The following is a 19199-nucleotide window of genomic DNA, read 5'->3' as shown; positions in this document are numbered from 1 at the left end:
GGTCTCCAGTCTGATGTCACCCATTCACTGTAGCCCTTTGTGCCTGATCTGTTAGCCACTTGCTCACCCATCCATGATGTCTTTATCCAGCTCTGGGATGGACGTTTTGTCCAGAAGGACACTGTGAGAGCCAGTATGGAAAGCTTTACTGAAACCCAAAAAGATTATATCCACTGGATCAGCTAGGTGGGTTATCTTGTCATAAAATTAAATTAAGTTTGACAAGCAGGACTTTACTTTCATGAATTTGTACTGGCTGTGACAAATTACTATGTTGTCTTTTTCAGTACATCCCAGAATAATAATGTGCTTGCAGAGCTGGGCGGTTAGCCATACTAATGGGAAGTACCTTGAAGGCAAGTCCATAAGATCAACAGAAAATCTGTTTGAGACATTTGTGTTTAAGAAAGAGTGGCAGTTTTGAAGTGCTGCTCACAAGTGAAGCTGTTTGCTTGTTATTAAAAGTTTCTGTGGCCTTGAAGATGGTGTGGTTCCTGGAAGATCCTGTGATTCTGTGCAGGGCCAGGATTTGGACTCAGTGATTCTTGCGTATTCTTTCTAACTCAGGATATTCTGTGATTCTGTGATTCTAGTGATGTCAGCCTGTGTTTATTTATACTGAAGCAGCCTGAAACAATTTAGAGAAATAGGATTTTGCTGTCTCTAAATGGTTTGCACAGACAGCATATACAGCTTCTTCAAAACTGAACTTCAGTGCCTAGAAAACTGCAGAGCTATTATTGGAGTTAAGAGGCTTAAAGATCTCTAAGTATCTTCTCTCCTCAGTCTGCTGCTGGTCTTTAATGTGTAAGGGTTTATAGTCCTCTCAGCAAAAATCTATTCAGCTATGTTGCAGTTCTCTGTTTTGGTACCAGCCTAGACAATGTAATGCAGAACAAGTGTATGAAAATGCTCTTATATTGTTCATTTCCTGACTCTTAACTCAGATGATCATGTGGCAATTTGGGCTAAGTGTGATGAGGTACACATAGGACAAAATACATGGTTCTAGACACAGTAAAGGCCGTTTGATTTTTTTTTCCCAATGTATTGTAACTCAATATTTGTTTCTTGCTACTGTTATCTTGATAATGAGTGATATGTGTTATTATTTTTGTATAAGACAATATCTGAAGTCTTGTTCATTATGTTTTGATTATATCTTGCTGGGGCAGAGCTTCAAAGAATTACTTAGGCAAGGTTTTTAAAGCTCTGAAAGGTATGGGCATTAGTAGGGTGGAGTAGTAGCAAGTAATTCAGCTGCTCCATGTTTTTTCATTGATCTGCTTTTGAAAATGGCTTCCATCAGAATTGCTTCCTCTGACAAAAGAACTTCAAAGTGGAGCTACATATACCTTAGTAACTTTCTTTATTTTTCTTGCTTTGCGACCAGTGTAAAAATACTAAGACTTGTTGTTCTCTCAATTTTACATAGATTTCTACTAAGCTATGGTTAGATCAATTTAGGTTGAAACCTCAAAGCTTTAGGAAGCGGAATTTTATTGTGAGTTTGTGGCTACAAAAAGTTCTCAGACAGTACTTTCAATGTTGTGACTTCAGACCATGTGATATTCTTGAACTTAGCAAAGGGTGGATATGTAGGGACTGGCAAAATATCTGGTTCTGAGGGAGGCTAGGGGCATGATATAAAAGGGTCTAATAAATTCTTTTATGAAATTTATTACAAAACAGAAATTTATTCCTTAATTTTGGAACTTTTGTAAAGAAAAATATTTCCCTGAGCATGAAAGCAGATAGCCTGCCTGACAGCACTGCTTGGCAAGTGTCCTCTTGTTTCTGAAGTATAGAATCAAATCTCCTTTCCCTCAGTAAACTGAAACTTTTGTTTATGATCTTCTTGGCTGTGGGAAGATTGGGGATGTTAATGTACAAAAGATGTAAATTTGTAAGGAGTGTCACCATCTTCTGATCCTCTTAGGAGAAGAGACTGTACTTCTTTGGTAGCCAGTCCCAGTTGTATTGCATAGATTAGATATTTGCCTATTACTGATGTACTCATATGTGTTTGGAGCCCTTCAAAACAGAAGAGGAAGCATTACAGGAAATGCTAACCTGTACTAACTGTCTCAAGATTAGCTCCCTGTGGATGTTCTCTTCAAAGTTTGTATTAAATGCATTTTATAAAGGTGAAATTGGCAAAACAGTTTAGTATTAGAGATGCAACTGATTATTAACTATCTTTTTTTTGTTTTCCAAGGTGGAGAAAATACACAGAGGTGATCCAATGGATGGATTTCTTTATCCTGCTAAGAAAATACCACCAGCACCAAAAAGCGATACTGAGCAAGAAAAGGCATCTCAGAATGTTACTTCATCAAAAGCAGATCCTTTGTTGAAGCCAAGTATGGAGACCACACCTGCATCACTCAGTAGCGACTTCAAGGCAAAAGTTGTTGGCATCTTGCTGAAGTATTCCAATGGTCTTTGGGCTCATGCACTTCCCAAAGTGTACCAAGACACTTACCAAGTAAAATTTCCAGAAGACATTCTAAATAATCTCGAGTTGCTGTCAGATGTATGTGTCGTGGATTATGTATCCAAAGTCCCAAGAAGGGCAATCCTCTATGCTAAACCCCAAAGATGCATTGATGAAAATCTGAATGTCACTGAGAAAGTCAAGAGGCATGATGGTATGAAGGCCACAGCTGAACAGCAGTATGAAGAATCCAAGGACCAGTGTCTAGAAAACATAACTGTTCCTGCTCTAGTCATTCCATCGGAAGGATCTGTGTCCATCATGGTGTTAGAATTAAAAAACACTAATGAGGTCCTAATTAGGCAAGTTTGTATTTTGGAATCTACATTGTTTGCTTTTTTTATAAATCTACACGTTCATATTGTGTAGGTCTGCCATAAAAGAATAGATGAATAGGAGAAATTAAGACTTTATTTACTTATTTTGCTAATGAAAATTAAGAATCTTTTGTTTGTGTGTTTAAATGGAAATTTTCTGAAACTTTTTCTGTCCTGTACCAATCAATTATATCATTAACTTTAGTTTGTCTGAGAATCAAGGCAGATTTTACTTGCCATTGGAAGACTTTATAAAATAATCCAACTACAACACAAATTGTAATATTCATATACTACTATTGTGCTTATTAAAATACTTTTTACTTCTATAATTTACCCTAACTAGGCATGACTTGAGTGCATTCAGATTCCACTTGTGGAAAAATGAGCTTTCATCCAGCAAAAAACTGCTATTATTTCTTGATTTGGTTCCTTATCAGCCTAGTCTAAGGGGACAGTATGAGAAGTGGATTATTATATTACATCTGTTACTTCCAGCCTGCTATGCACATGTGACTTAACTCTACAAAACCTTCCTCTACATCTTCTAGTTCTGGCATCATTTAAAACTTACTGTATGTGTGGAGTAATGGTCCTTAGCTTTCTAGTCTGTTATTTTAAGGACGTTTCCACTAAATATTGGGATGAATAAATACCATGGATTAAAACACCTTATGACACTGTTGAGATGAGGGTGATTATGTAAAAATTTCTCTACAAAACAGCAGTTCCCAAATTTTAAGCCTTGTTTCTTGGACAGTACTGAAGTTTCGCAGTTTGTCAGCTCTGTGTAAGGTACATGATGATAATTAGTGGTTTCTTGGTCCCAGTTACAAAAATTACTGCTCAGGGATATCCATGTGCTTCATGGGCAAGGTCATTTATCCTGATATGATGAAACTAACCCTGAAGGGATTAGGGTTTTTTACCAAGAAAATGCTAATATAGGTATATAGGGAGAACACAGTGTGTGGGCTCTTATTTTCTTACATGTCCTGCTAGTCTCTGTCTGCTGACCCACACAAAAACTATGTAGCAGCTGTTGGTTGATGTTGATTTTTGCAGGACCAATAACATCAAGATTCCTATTTCAATCTCAGGGATGGAGAAATATCTCTTTGGCTAAGTTTTTTTGTCTGAAACCTTTCACCTGAAATACAAATGAAGGCAAAGCTGAAAGGTGCTGGTTTTGGTCCTGTTTCTGTTTTGAGACATGGATCAATTCTCAAAAAATTCTAACGTATTCAGAATAAAAGTGAGGTGGTAGAAACACTCCTAGATATTTGCTAGACGTTCACAACAGAGTGTTTGAAGGCAGAGATGATACACTAGGTACTGCAGTTGAATTCTCACAATAAATAATTAATAAATTAGTGAGTGAGGCAGGAAATTCCAAAATATTCTTCTGCTTTCTTCTGCAGCTGAGTTATTCCAACTGTCTATTAGGTAACTTTATGAAACAAATGTTCAAGAAACTTTTAAGTGACACATATGTGACTCTCCCCACTCTATTTCCATTACAGAATAGATGAATGCTTGCACAGAAACAAAAAGGCTGTTTTTAGGAAAATCACAGTTCCTGGAATGTGGTCAGATTTAACATAATCTTTATAACAGAGTTATGGTATCATGTTATATTACAATATCTGCACTGTCTCTGGGCATATGATCTAAACTAAGTGGTAGAATTGAATGTCATCCTCTCTATGGACAAGCTTCTAATACAAATTTGTGGATAAATTTTCATTTTGTCTGCTCTAATCTAACTTGTTTCTGAAGCATTCAGAACTTCCCATTTGGATTTTCTAAAGTTTATATACTTGATTTAAGAAGACCTGTGTAACACAAACAGCACTAATATGAACTATTAGGTCAGCAGCCAAATATCAGAATAAATCTGGAGTATGAGAATAAACAGTATTTGGTTTAGGAGATGTTTTTTAAAGATATTGTAGATGCTTTGGTTTGGATCAACCTTAGTGAAAACCAGATTAAGATGCTGTTTGTTAGTGACAGAGTAACTTTCTTTTCTAAAAAGAGAAGAGTTTGGACACGAATATCTTAGAAAATTTGTATCATGTATTCATATATGCATGTAAATGTTCTTATGTTTTTATTCAACTTTTTTGGGCTTGCCTCCCAACTCTTGTTGTGTTTTTTTGTAAAATATTATAGGTATGTTGGCAAAGATTATTCTTCTGCCCAGGAACAAATGGAAGATGAAATGAAAGCATACTACAATCAGAACAGTGCAGTGTCACCAGCTCAGTCTCTGAGTATTGGGCAACTTGTTGCAGTCCATGCTGAAGAAGAAGCCTGGTTGCGTGCACGTATAATTTCTCTAGAAGACAACAGAGTAAAGGCAAGCAATTATCTCTTCTGGCACTTGGAAAAAGAATTGAGATAAGCTTTTTTTTTATATAGACAATTCTTAAATATGCTGCACTAGTATTTCTTTCCTTGCCCTGAAGTACTTCTGTTTTTAGGTATATGAGAAATTAAGACCTTGTAGAAGTTATATGATTGACAAAATTAAATGGTCTTTCAGGTTTTTCTCATTCATCGTTTGAGTTTGGGAATTTTGGTTTTGGTTTTAAAAGGGGTTAGGCGCTATAGCACTTTGGTACAGAAAATATACCCTTGATAGGAGGAGTGGTGTGAGGGGACACAGGAAGAACATTCAGATCTTGTCTGGAGTCTTGCACTGAAGTATCTCTCACATGCACTAAATAGCAAAAAAAAAAAAAAAAAAAAAAAGAGTACACTTTCCCCTTTCAGGCAGATCTGGTGTTTTGGGAGCTATGTAGTATGCCTTTTAGTTAACCCCCCACTGACATTATTTAACTCCTCTGTTAAACTTTTCCTGTGCCAAATAGACTCTTTGTGCCATCTGCAATGAAATTAGCAGTTTCCATACTAGTTTCCTGCATTGACTATATTTATATCAAAGTAAAGACAAGCTTAAATCAAAATTATTCTCTTAATGTTGTAAAAACAATAGGAAAAACTTAAAATGGCATCTAAGTTGTATTTGACTTTTAGATACTTTCAAAACTCTGTAAATAAAAATTGCAACTTTATTACCTTTCTTCATGTAGTTTGAGATAATATGTGCTGAATTCTTCCAGCACTGTTCCTGTTTAAAGCTGAGATTCTGTAGAACAGTTGAAGAGGATAGCTTTATAGAGATCTTGAGGAGAAGGCTTTTCCTGAAAACATTAAATTAATGGTACTAAACTGGCAAAATTCAATTTGTCTGTGTCTGTATAGAGAATGTGGTAACCAAATACATTCTCCCTAGACTCAAGAAAACGTACTTACAATTATATTCAATTATGATCTCATGCTTTTGATTCCTTTTTCCATTGTCAGGTATACTATGTTGATCATGGCTTCACTGAGTTTGTTGAAAGCAACAGTGTGTGCAGCCTACAGAAACAGTTCAGATTGCTTCCTTTTCAAGCTGCAAAATGTAAACTGGCAGGTAAGAGAAAGCCAGTGTTGATTGCACACATGCTTACTGCTATGCTTACTGTTGGCACAGCTTATGGATTGAAGCCTCTGTGAGTCTGGGAGTTCTGAGCCTTTATTGTAATAATTCTGTACATGTTTGATGATTTTATTCACCTCAGCTAGTCCAAGCAGACATGGTAAAGTGATCCTACCTCTTTCAGTACTTGCAGACTTCCTGGACTCTGCTGGAATTTATATACCTTTCTAAAACTTGTGGGCCTTTTTAACTTTTTAGAAATATTAAATTTTAAATATGTGAAATTGCTGTGAATGAGCTTGGCTTTTTTTTTGGTTGGTTGGTTTTTTAATACTTAGATGCATTCCATTTTTTTCTACACATTTCCCTCAAGTCCTTCTGAAGAGGGTCTTTTTCTTTCCTATTCTGCCCTGCCCCCGAAGATGGCTTTCTTTGATAAAAAAGTAGAAATTAAGTAGATTGCAAGTAGCAGGAGTGTAGTACAACTTCTGTACACAGAAAGATACCGTGTGTCTTACAGGACTGGAAGCCTTCTGTGATGATCCTGTCCTAGTAAAGGCTGTGGAATCACAGACATGCTTCAAGATATTTGCTGTGGAAATACTGGAAAAGAGTGATATTCCTCTTCTTGTTCTCTATGACACTTCTGGAGAAGATGATATAAACATCAATTCTACTTGTCTGAAGGCACTGTATGACAAGTCCCTTGAATTGCACCTACAGGTACCATTATCCTGTTTCCTCCTTAATCATTAAAAATCATTGACTTTTGATGGACAAGAAACAGTAGTTGGAAATTTGCTAAATTTTGTGTGTGGTTTCTTTTTCCCTTTCTCGTCAAACTCTTACTTTTGCAGGTAGATGCACTATATACTAATGTCAGAGTAACCAGTGTTTCCTCTGATGGGAGCCTGTATTGTCAAGTGCCATCCAAAGGCTTGTCTAGACTTTCTGAAACATTGCAGAAACTAGAAGACTACTTTCTTTACAAGGTAAGGACCATGGTGAGAGAAGTGGTGAAGTCATGCAGCATTTCTCCAGAGAGTACCAATAATTTTCCTTGCACATAAGTTCAAGTGTCTGTGCTAGCTATAGACTATTCAAAAAGGCTAAAAATTCTCTTTCTAATTTGGGGGTTTGTTATACCCTGGATAGCTGTTGAGATGGTAGCAGGTGAAGAAGCAGGAAGGGCCTTTGTATGGGTTCCACAGAGATGTTTATTCCAGCCACCACATGGATAATCCAGGGTCAGAGGGAAAGACAAAGACAGATCTCCTGGTGAGGGTCCAGGTTAAAGTACGTGGGTGTTCAGGGCAGGGGAACATCAGAGACCAATTACCAGGGACATGGGAGTGGCACAAAGGTGGGGTTGGGGCATGGGAGCCAACAGGGACACAGAGGGTGGGAGTGACCAAAAGACTGAGGGACAGGGAGTGGGCATGGGGCCAACCAAGGGAAACAGGACAGGGGTACATTGGCATTACAGAACAGGGTTTGCTATGTGAGAAGGCACTTGTGTCTCCCTAATTAGGGAATGCCTTTTAGGGTCTCCACAGGGGTTTTTCTTTTGATGCTTTCTTTTTCACAGGTACTCTTAAGTCTCCAGTAACTACTTGCAACTTTCCTTGGATAGCTACCATAGTAACAGTATGGCTCTTAATAGGAAGCTTCCAATGGAAACTGCATGAGATTGGTATAAAGGCTGTGGAGATAGTGCCTTTTTTTTTTTTTTTCCTGGATATTTTACATTATGAAGTTGAGGTGCCTAAACAGCTAGGTCTGTACAAAGTGGCAGTAAAAGCAGCATAATCAAGGTCTGTTCTTCTTAACATGACTTCTTTGGAGATTCGGATCTGATATGTCTGATTCTGCATATCTTGTCCTTGTATACTTAGCTTTTGAATGTTGTGGCTAGTATCAACATTAAAGTGATGTATAGGATGACATTTTGAAAAGTTGCTTTAAAATAGGCATGTGGCAGAGAAGTATGACATTCTACCAGCCATTTACAGACATATGCAACAATCCTTATTAGACTCAAGAGAGTTTAGGCCAAAGAGAAGAAATCTAAAAATAATCTGATTTGTAAGATTTAAGTGAATCAGTTTCAAAATTCAGCTGAACCTGACAAAATCAAATCACGCAATGCAAATCCTTGGAGGTCATGTTAGAACTGCTGCTTGTGAAACTACTCTGTCAAAGTGTTTTAGGTGTAGAAGTTGAGCTTTAGATCTGTTGTGTGACCATCTGGATGTATTAAACTGAACATGTTTCATTTTTCAGGATTGTGTTTCCAGCAAGCTAAATACAAAAAGAAAGTGTATAAACCCTAAAATATTTAGCAACACAAAGACACTAAGGAAGGCAGCCATATAGGTGTTTCAAGAGTTGGTACTCTTTGGACAGAGTACTTGTTATTTTCTTGCTGCTATCAAAGAAAAAAATTGTTCTTCAGATTCTTATAATATCAAGCTTTGTGGTATTTGTCTGGAGGGTTTTAACTCATTTTGCCCAAGAATTTAAACCTAGTAAGATGTTGATTTTTCTTCAAACTTTTTTTCCCCCATACTTTTTATAGTGTAGCCATTTTCTTATTGTGTTATTTAGGAATATCATGGTGACTGTCACCCCTAGGACCCTTTCATTTGAGTCAGCAGTAAATTTGGTTTGTTATATATCTCAGAAATTGTATGTTATAGAATATAAGCTAGGAGTTTCTTCTCTTTTCTGTCATAGCTCTTAATTGCCCTTGATTTTCAAGTCAAGTAACTGTTGGTGACTTCCTAGTCTGTTTCCAAATGTGGCTTTTTACCCCGACACTTTGTGTTCTCTCAATTTCCATGTAAGATACAGAGCTGGGGATTAAAAGATTTACCAATTGGGGAAGCTTAAAGCTATGTGATAAGAAGTGCTTCTAAAGCTGGAAAGATACCTTTTTATTTGAAAAGAGCTTTTGCTTCTCAGTACCGTTTATGCCATGTGTTGCTTTTGAAATGGTTAGCTGAGTGCCAGACTGTAATAGCTCCTTGTTTTCTGACTTCTGTTTTTGTATTTGCAGCAGACATCTGAGTTCAATGTATTGCTGCCTTTCTGTGGCAAAATCTGCTTGTTTCTTTCCAAAGGAAAATGGGCACGTGTAGAGGTAAGAAGTATTCCAAAAGTAGCTAGAGTTTGCCCACACAGAAATGTCTCATCTTTTTGTTCAACTCAATCTGAGTGTTTAGTTTCCATGAAATATTTCATAATGTGTGTGTGTCACTGTTGGGTTTTTAACCTCAAAGTTTGCCCTTGCTTTCTTCTTTCAGATAAAAATCATTCACACTAGACGGGCCCTTGATGTGCAGTTTATGGATAGTGGAACAGTTGCAACTGTGAAAGTATCAGAACTCAAAGAAATCCCACCACAGTTCCTGAGAGAAGTAATTGCAATACCTCCTCAGGTATAAAGATGCATTAAAGTTAACCTGTATTCAGTCTCTTGGCAGTGTTTGTAGTGCTGCTACTTCAAGGTTTATATACTGAAATTCTGTTTTGTTTCACAGCATTCAACATTGCACTATATTTTATTGTGCATCTTTGCCTGAAATTAATCACAGTATAGTCCTGTGAGTTGGTGGATGTTGTGTATGCATCATGGTACTGGATTTGCATGTTGCTGTGTCTCTTTCTGTTTGTCATTCATGATTGGCTGTCAGCATCATTCTCTGAATTGGAACTTATGGACCAGCTTTTCTATTACTAAATTATACCTTGTACACTTAATTATGTTCTTAGGCTTTAAAATGCTGTCTGGCAGATCTGCCTCCTAACACTGGCATGTGGACTCCAGATGCTGTACTGTGGCTGAGAGATGCTGTAATAAATTGTCCTGAATTTAGCATGAAGGTAAGTAGCCAAAATGCCAATGAGACCTGAAATCACATAGGCATGTGAAAAGAGCATTGCAAGAGCAACTTTAAAAGCTTGGCAATTCAGCAATTTGTTTTTTGTTACAGAAGTGTAGAAATTTGTAACCAGCTGAAGGACATTAACTCTATACCAAGTTATTTTCTTAGGAAGTTTGTCATAAAACTTACTTGCTTAAGCCTGTTAGAATCTTCTGTTTTCTCCTCTGCTGTGAATTTAGCAACTTTAGCAGATATTTATTTTACCACTGATAAGAAAGAAACACAGTTGTCATGTGTCAGCACATAAAAATATGCAACTTCTGAGTTAATCTTGAATTATTTTTATGTCTCTTGGGAGAAAAGCTTTTTCTCCTTCTAGTCTTTGAAAGCAATTTTATTTTTGTTTGCTTTTCCTAATCGACTTTGTTTTAGTATAAGCATTATATACTTAGCATTTTTCTTATCTTTGAGATAAAATTATTTCCTTTTGCAATGTATGCTAGCCAGTTTAACTAAATGAAAATACCCTCCTAAATGAAATCTATTACTAGCTGCAGATTAAACAACAATAATTTCCTCTTAAGCTTTTGATTCCAACTACTGTCAGACACTTTGAAAAAGTGCTTTGTAGCTTTCTGTAACCTTTCTGCTTACTTTAGTCTAGACCTCTGCTCTGAGACTTACACCTCTGCACCTGGCTTTTCTAGACAGATTCCAAGAGAGTTTGAGTTTGGTGCTAATTTGTGCTGTGTTAAATAATAGACAGCGGATGCATACTTTAATTGCAGAAATTTTTTACTCCTGCCCAAGAACATCAACATAAGAATCACTAAAGGAATGTTGCATACTTTGTCAAATTAAAATTTAAGTGCTTTACTATTAATAATGTTAGCGTATCTGATGATAAATAGGAATGATTTTTATGTCCCTTTTTGAAAATTACAAATGAGAGAAATCTGGAACCTTTTTTCATCTTTTTATTCATCTAATTTAGTAGGCCTCATTTCCCTTAATGATAGGAAGATAGTTTAAAGGATTAGGTGTTATTATTTAATAATTTGTTTTGATCTCTGTGGACACTGGCTATTCTTCTGAAAACTAGAACTGGGCACACAGAACTGAGATTGAACCTGTTGGATGGAACAAAACTCAATTCAAGTTTTTTGTTTGCTTTAAATTAGTGGAATAGCTGAAGGTGCTTTTTATCTGCTGGGAATGGCTGATTACCCACAACTTCATTAATATCTTTGGGACAACACTGAAAATGTTTCTGTGCATAAATGCAATGAACTGTTGCTGCTTTAGTCTTCTGTACAAAATCAGATGTTCCTTTAATGTTACTAACTGGTTGTTAAACGGTGTTTTGTATTCCAAGGTGATTAAACAGGATGCTTCAAAAGGAATTGCACACATTTATTTGTTTGCTCCAGAGAATTTCCCAGACATGGATCGTAGCATCAATAGACAGATCAAAAATGCAGACTTGTGGAAGCACCAGAAAGATGTTTTCTTGAGTGTGGCACCCGGTGGGACTAGCTCCACAAAAGCTATAGGTGATGCTGTTTCAGCTCTACAGTTATCTAGTGGGAAGCTGGAGAAGAGTTTCCCTGATTCAGGCAGAGAACCTGGCAGTGCAGTGTCTGCTGTTGATATGCCTCCTCCTCTACCCTTGCCAAAGCCTGGTGACCTCATGGATATCTATGTCTCAGTGGCCTGCCATCCTGGTCATTTCATTGTCCAGCCTTGGAATGAGCTAAACAATCTGTACGCCCTAATGGAAGAAATGATCTTGTACTATAGTAGGGCAGAAGAGAAACCTGTGAACATTGAAAAAAATAAGCTGTATGCAGCTAAAATTGGAGATGAGTAAGTAGATGCTTAAATTACTTGAAATCTGAAAGCAAGCTTAACTCTGCTAAGCTAGGCAAGCCTGGCTTTGCTTAGTCCACATTGTTAACAGCCTAGCAGATGTCCAATGATATCTGAGAGCTTAAGGGAGTAAATGAGGTTGCACTCTCTTCATGCTTCCAGACTGTAGCTGGGATAGTTGATTTTCATTCAGCTAAATCCAGATTTGGGAAGCTTAAGACATGTTGGTTAAGATCTTTTGGTTGTGCACTGTTTTTCTGGTACTTTGGCAGTGTGTGAATATGAATTCAAATGGTCTGTTCTTGTTCTCCCCTCTTTTAGGTGGTACAGGGTCATAATAAAAGGAATTCTTAGAAATGGGTTTTTGTCAGTGTATGAGCTGGACTATGGCAAACATGAGTTTGTCAGCATACGGAAAGTACAGCCACTCCTGGATACATTCAGAAGACTACCTTTCCAAGCTATCACAGCTCAGCTTGCGGGTAGGTATCAAGCATTTGCAGTTGTTCTTGTTAAAGTCTTACATCAGTGGGAATATGAGACTAACAGTAATGTAAGCTGGACAAAGACAGAAGTTACAGAATTGCTTTTTTTCTATGTGTTTATGTCCCGCTTTTATTCTTGGCATAGGTAGTGATGATTCTGTTTAACTATTTTTGTTTGTTTAATTAAATGAAGCACTTTAAATTGTCATCACTGAGAATGAAGACTGCTTAAACTTTCCCAGCAGCTGCTTTTCATTGTCATAAAATTAATTCTTTAATGTGTGTGATATCTACTATGCGAAAGACACAGGGAAATATAAATGGAATCTTTTTTTGATCCTTTAACAGAACGAATTACCAAGTGGGAAAGTTATGATGTATCTGTTAATAAGAACCTAATGTTCTGATTATCATAGTTTACATGAAGTTATGAACCTAGATGCTGAATTTTTAGAGAATTTTTTTATACGTATCTTGTCCCTATTGTAATTTACAGTTCTCCAGTACATCTTTGGAATTCAGAATTGCCTGAAATGTATTGGGTTTTCTCAAACAAACAAAAAACTCCACAAAGGAATGGGCTTCAATGAGCTTACATAAGATAATTTCCTTGAGAATGTGGCACATCAAGAGTGTGCATATGTCTGAGAGAATTTCAAAACCAAAACTTGATCTCTCCTTGCTATCTTTTCTCTGCTTTCAAAAATTTTCCTTCATTTCTGTGTTGTGTTCAGATGCGTATATCTCATCTTAGTCAGCTGCTGCTTTCTGACGCTCTTTGGTCAGCGCTGCTCTAGATTTCAGTCACAGAATATGCTTGGAAGGAAGTGACAGGTGACAGTTAGTGCTCTGTGCCGTATGTGGATTTGCTTTCTTGCATGGCCTCAGTGTGACCTTGGGGGTTGCTTTAAACTAGTGATGGGTGACGGATGTGCTATCAACTGGCTGGGATCCTCAGCATGCAGTGCTGTAATGGGGCTGATTTCTAGATGTGTGTGTCTTCTGGAGGATCCAGTTCAGCAAGCCTGCAAGTCACCCACTTTTCCTGCTTCACTGAGTCCCCCAAGTAGCTAGTTAAATTGCCTCTGAGATGCTTCATATTGTCAAAGCAGGCCAGCTGAGCCTGGAAGATCCGTAACTGCTGTCCTCTTATTCTTACGCTTCTTTCTGTGTTTGTGTCTCATGCCTCTTAGTCTCTGATCTGTTTCCTTGTAAAATCCCATTTGCTTCCACAATAGTCTTTCTAGCATTAATTACCCTTTTTTAAGTGTTGATTAACTATTGGGTTTAATTCCTTTTGTAATCTGCAGGCAGCTGTTCCTGCGTTGTCCTATCAGTGACAAGCTGACTATTTGCTAATAGTAAAAGCAAAGTTTTGTCATTTTGCTGTTCTGCTTCTGTTATCCATGAACTGGCTTCTGGGTATTCCTGCATGGTATTTGAGCCCCTGTGTTTAGACACTCTACACCAGCAGTGGTCTGGGGAACTGAATCCCAAGTCTGGAGGAGCCATTTACTTCTAGGTGGACTGTAGCCATATTCAAAAACCGATTTAGGTTCCAGCATACTTGACTTTGTGGGATGCTGCTCTGAAAAAAGTAAGAGCAGTTGTGAGGCATTTAGGCATAATTTCTTTGTTTCTGCCCTCTGTGTGTCTAGTTTGGGACTTGAAGGTTTGGCAGGTGTTTTAGTAACTGATGCTGCTTTGAGATGAAGAAAATTTAAAACAAGGCAAATGGGACAAGTAATGTCAGCACCCTCAGGATGAATATAAAGAGAGTTTGTTTTGAAAGTATATTTTGTTTCCTTCTTGTCATGGTTCCTGATAAGCCCTGTTCATGCAAGGCAGCTAGTATTCTCTAAATTGCTCAGTGAGTCAGTGCGTTTGCCTTTCACTTCTGCAAACATATTATTATCTTTAGACTTCAAGAAAAAATAAATGTCATAGTCTGTAATAATTAAGCTTGTTTGTGTGGGGATGAGTGAGCTTGTGTTTCTTTTCTAGATTTAAGTTGCATTCATTAGCACTTTAAAATCTGTTTTCTCAAGTATTTAAACTCACACCACTTCTTTATAAACTTAGATTGTTCTAGCCTGTAAATGACCTTCTGTTTTGCTTTACATTTGTCCTAGGAGTGAAAAACCAGCAGTGGTCAGAAGAGGCATCAATAGTGTTTCGGAATCTTGTAGAGAAGAAACCTTTTGTGGCACAGATACAGGCAGTTAATGACAGCACTAACTCTTGGGATCGAAAAATAGTGACTTTTCTTGTGGACACATCTCTTCCACATATTGATAGATGGATTCATGATTTTGTGTCTCAGAGTCTTGTGGAATTTTCAAAGGGTGATTAATCATCACTTCCACTATGTAGCAGCTTAGCAATAAAATGAATAACAGGCTTTGAAGAGAAATATAACTACATGGCCTTGAAGACATAATGGGGATAAAATTGAAAAATCTGTGTTTGTTTAACAAGTTTGGATTCTGTTGACTTCAGTTCACTTTCTGAAAATTTTCATGTTGTTTACCATTGTAATGCTAGAATATTTGAGTTAAATTATTTTAAAAGTTATTTATCAATAAAACAATGTTCAGTTTTGTTCTTGTGATCATTCCCTAATTTTGGAGGGCTTTTAATCTCATAGCTATTACTCAGAGCCATTACAGGGTAGTCCTTCCTTTAACAAGTGTTTTTTTATTTCTGAATTTATTGTCAGAGATGTATGTTATTGTTTATTTTTTTCCCTTTTCCTTAACTTAATAAGCTCTGAATAGTGCCTGGTTTGGAATACTGCATTTGTGAGGTGGAGTGTTCACAGAAGAGTGTGTACTTTGTGTACTTACTGCTCTGTTTGCTGTTCTTTAGCAGTGATACCACTTTCTTGAATTCTCTGCTCCCTCCTCACCCCACCCCCTGATCAGCTGCTAAATTCAAAGCATTCCTTTCCTTCTTTTTTGATAGCTTTTTTTCATGTATGCTTCTGAGAAACTTCAGAGGACTTCTGCTCCCTGGAAACAGGAGAAAGCAGTGTCCTATAACATGCAGATGGGTGCTTAAAGTCCTCTGAACACAGTATTTTCAGCCTACTTTAGAATCTACTTTATTTTTGGTCTTAGAAATATTTAGAGGAGGTGTAGACATGATTATATTTCATAGTCTGCTGTCTCAATTTAAATTTGCTTGCTGTAGTCCCTCTATATTGTTAAACACTATTAAAGCTTTACATGAAGCCAGCAACGGAATTTTTTTCTGCTGTGCACAGCTCTGTAGTATTTCTGGTAGTACACAGGACAAGCTAAGAAATTCTGCTATAATGCTGTTTGCAGGAGAACAGGAGACTGGACAGAAAGGGAACAAGACTGAAGGTGCAGTGCATGTGTAACAGCATGGGAGAGAGACTATGCATACAAATACTCTGAACAAACAAGCTGTTTCAACATGTAAGACTTACATTTGTACTCAGTCTAATTCTGGTGGTGGTCTGGAGAAGGTCTGGGCTAAGCAACAAGGAGTTCTCTTGGAAGTCTGGTGTGTTTCTTTCTGCCTGGATGTCCACTGGTACAGCAGGGCCATTATGAATAGAGTGGGCAGTCATAAACCAGCAAACTGCTACTCTAATGCAAATTGCTACTTAACGTGGTCCTCTCCATATTTAAGTGTGCTGAGGCTGAGACTCTTGAGTGTACTTGAGAGGTAGTTTTAACAATGAAGATAGTAATTAGTTTTCCATATAATCAACTTCTTCAGTTGCCATGGCAGAGAAGGTGAAGAATGCAAGTGAAGGAAGCCATGTGGTGATGAACTACTGTAAGCTAAACTTCAATGCGAAGTTTCCTTCTGTGTAGGATGGGTTCTGAGTCTGAAAATTTGAATGATGTAGGACTGCATAATGACAAGCACTTTCCTGAGCTCCTGAAGAGAGATTTTCCATTGTCTAAGATCATATCTCACCTTCAAAATTGCACAGGCTGATGGCTACAAGTCATTTTCATGGCAACAGAGCATTTTGCTTGAACTATTTTGAAGTTTCATGAGAAATACCTGGGCTATGTTTGCATCCTTTAAGTCTTGAGGACCTGCTCTTTGCCAGAAGTTTATTTGCACCTCTGTACTGATGAGGCAGAGTTTGTGACTCTTCAATTTTAGTATTAAAGGAAAGACCCTGGCAGATGTTCAAGAGACTCAAGATGATTTCCAAGCTTGTCTGTCCCTTCTGAAATATGCCTCGCCCTCTCCTTGGTTGCTGGTGGCTAAAAAACCCAGGTCAGAAGCAAGGACACATTCCGACAGTCCCACACATTTGCGCAGCTCAGGGCTGGAGTTCACAGAGGCTGCTTTGTATGTTGGGAAAACAGACTGCAGTCTAACTGATCAGCGAGCCCATGGGCACCGCTGTTCACGTGGTTGTTTTGAGTTCTTTTGTTCATGCATGGAGCGTATACCCAACCCAAAGTTACTGACATGCTGCATTGTGTTCGTACGCTGTATCCAGAGGAGCTCCGTCTTCATTCCCAGGATACAGTACCACCCCTGACTTCAGCAGCTCCACTACTCATCCATTACAGTATAGGTACTGCTGTCTCCTTGTGCAGAACTATGATTTTACACCTGTTTGTAGCGTCGCTCTCTTACACCACGCAAGTTCCCGTCAGACACTTGCTAATTGACCTGCTAGTGCTCTTCGACACATTTCATGCTGTGCTTTGGAAAAGTGCAGAGCATGTTGGGCATATACAGTATTGAACACTTAGAGACTGCTGAAGTTTCCAAGCCATGAAATAGCATAATTATTAGTTAGCCTGCTGTCCCTAGGAGGTACTAGACATGCCTGCGCTGTGGAAGTTGCTACTGCACACAGAATGCTGCATGGTTCTTCAGTTTTTCAGCAGTCAGTGTTGCAGGGTGGTTGGGGATGGTTTTCCTGCTTTCATGAATGCATGGCACTCACTAGGGCTGCGTCCACAGCCCATGTCTCTGTCAGACAGGTGGTGGAGTTTCTTTTCATTATCACAGCTATTAGAAAGGCCTGCACTGGAACCCTGTGTGCAGTTTTGTCCTTTGGGAAAGATTGATTAATCACAGAGAATCCAGATGAAAGCAACAACACTGTCTAGAAAGTCTGATTTAAAGAGTAGGGTTTGCAGCTGGTCTGGATGGAAGAATGATAAGGAGGGGAACACCTTCAGAAGTTTTCACTGATAACTATTTTTATACATAGATAAAATAAGGCATATAAAAGCTTTAGCTGCAGGAAGAAAAACAGGCACAGCCAGGGAATTCACTGGAACTCCAGTTTCACTATAAATGCCAAAACCATGTACCATGTGTCTGCAGAAGTCCAGCTGATCGTCCCTTGGAATGTGGATTTAGAATGTGTAATTCTTGGGACCCCACCCAGGATAACTTTGCAACCAGAAAAAGGGAATGCAGCTTTGTTAAACATGTTTTGTGGATCATGAATTTTTTTTAAATGGAAGATGATCGATTACTTAGTGAAAACAGATGTTGTTGTAGTAACTAAAATAAACAAACAAAGCAGGTCTCTTACTTACCTCATGGCCATGAACAATAAGCACTTGCAAGCCTCCTCTTTTCTGTTTATTCCAGTTAATTTTATTTAAGATGAACTTAACTTCTTCAACATCTTATGTTAAATTGACAAAGTTTACCTGTTTTCATCTCCCAGTGTGTTCAGTCCAGGTCACTCTTGTTCTGTCAGAGAAATGTGAGAACTCTCTTTGCCATCTCAAAATTAATTCCTATCTCTAGTGTTCCCAATCCTGGCCTCCTCTTTCACCACTGAGGAAAACATTTGTTGCAAATATATTTTGTCTTTGTGGTTTTACCACATTCATCCTTTGTCCTCACAGCTGTGCATCAGGCAAACCTTTGAGAGCCTGGATTCTCATGTGCTGGCTGTGTTCAACAACAAAAGTGAGGAAAACCCATGCAATGAAAAAAGCATTTGTTTAAACCTTCATAAGCCTGAAAGCTCCCTTTTGTGTTCTTTTGTTCTTTGCCGATGTTTTCAAGTTGAACTGGAATTTTTAAGACAGAGAATTGCACTGCTCTTTGAAGTTAGAGCTTGGCTAGGGCAAGAGGAGCTAATGACCTGAGTGGTCATGCTTCAAGCATGCCAAGTCACTTCCATAAGAGCCATTGTGTTGTCACTGTTGGTGAAACTTTGGTGTCTTGTGAAAAGTGCTACAGTGTACATTACCTGCAGCATTCCTTACCAGTGTGTCACGGCAAACCGCTAAGAAAGAACTGCCACTGATGCACTGAAAATTAATGTGCTGAGAAGCTGGGTCCATGTCTTGCCTGATGGAGACAGGCTGAGTGGGTTCTAAGGGGACCAAGACACCTTGGATGAGGTTCTGGTGGCCATAAAGCTGCATCTGGCGGCAGCCAGATGGGATTAAAAAATTGATCAAATATATCTCTTGAGTGCAAAACCAATGTGGGTTTATAGAAAAGCTCAGTGGTGCCAATGGATCACTTCCTGAGATTCTCCTGGCTTGCACACCCTGGAGACAAGCATTTGGTAAACATGTGGCATAGAAACTGGTATCCAGGTTTCTCTGTTCTTGTACCTATCAGACTTCTTCAGCCTGAGCAGACAGACATGTGGGTGAATTGGGTTCTAAGCAC

At 38.2% G+C, this 19199-nt stretch overlaps 1 protein-coding gene across 1 annotated transcript in view; it reads left to right on the top strand.

Annotated features, from left to right (window-relative positions):
* TDRD7 (tudor domain containing 7) overlaps positions 1-14985 on the top strand; it is a 40974-nt gene extending 25989 nt beyond the window's left edge. Inside the window, exons 6-16 of the mRNA XM_062512809.1 lie at positions 2219-2799; positions 4990-5176; positions 6187-6298; positions 6825-7027; positions 7162-7296; positions 9363-9446; positions 9610-9744; positions 10079-10189; positions 11567-12057; positions 12382-12542; positions 14678-14985. Coding sequence (XP_062368793.1) covers positions 2219-2799; positions 4990-5176; positions 6187-6298; positions 6825-7027; positions 7162-7296; positions 9363-9446; positions 9610-9744; positions 10079-10189; positions 11567-12057; positions 12382-12542; positions 14678-14898 — 2421 coding nt within the window. The 3' untranslated portion in view covers positions 14899-14985. The remainder of the gene's footprint in view (positions 1-2218; positions 2800-4989; positions 5177-6186; positions 6299-6824; positions 7028-7161; positions 7297-9362; positions 9447-9609; positions 9745-10078; positions 10190-11566; positions 12058-12381; positions 12543-14677) is intronic.
* Positions 14986-19199: the final 4214 nt, after the last annotated feature.

This window comes from Cinclus cinclus, chromosome Z, assembly GCF_963662255.1.
Source record: "Cinclus cinclus chromosome Z, bCinCin1.1, whole genome shotgun sequence".
In the NCBI taxonomy this organism is placed as follows: Eukaryota; Metazoa; Chordata; class Aves; order Passeriformes; family Cinclidae; genus Cinclus; species Cinclus cinclus.
Note: the sequence above shows the minus strand (reverse complement) of the source record. Positions and strands in the feature narration are given on the sequence as shown.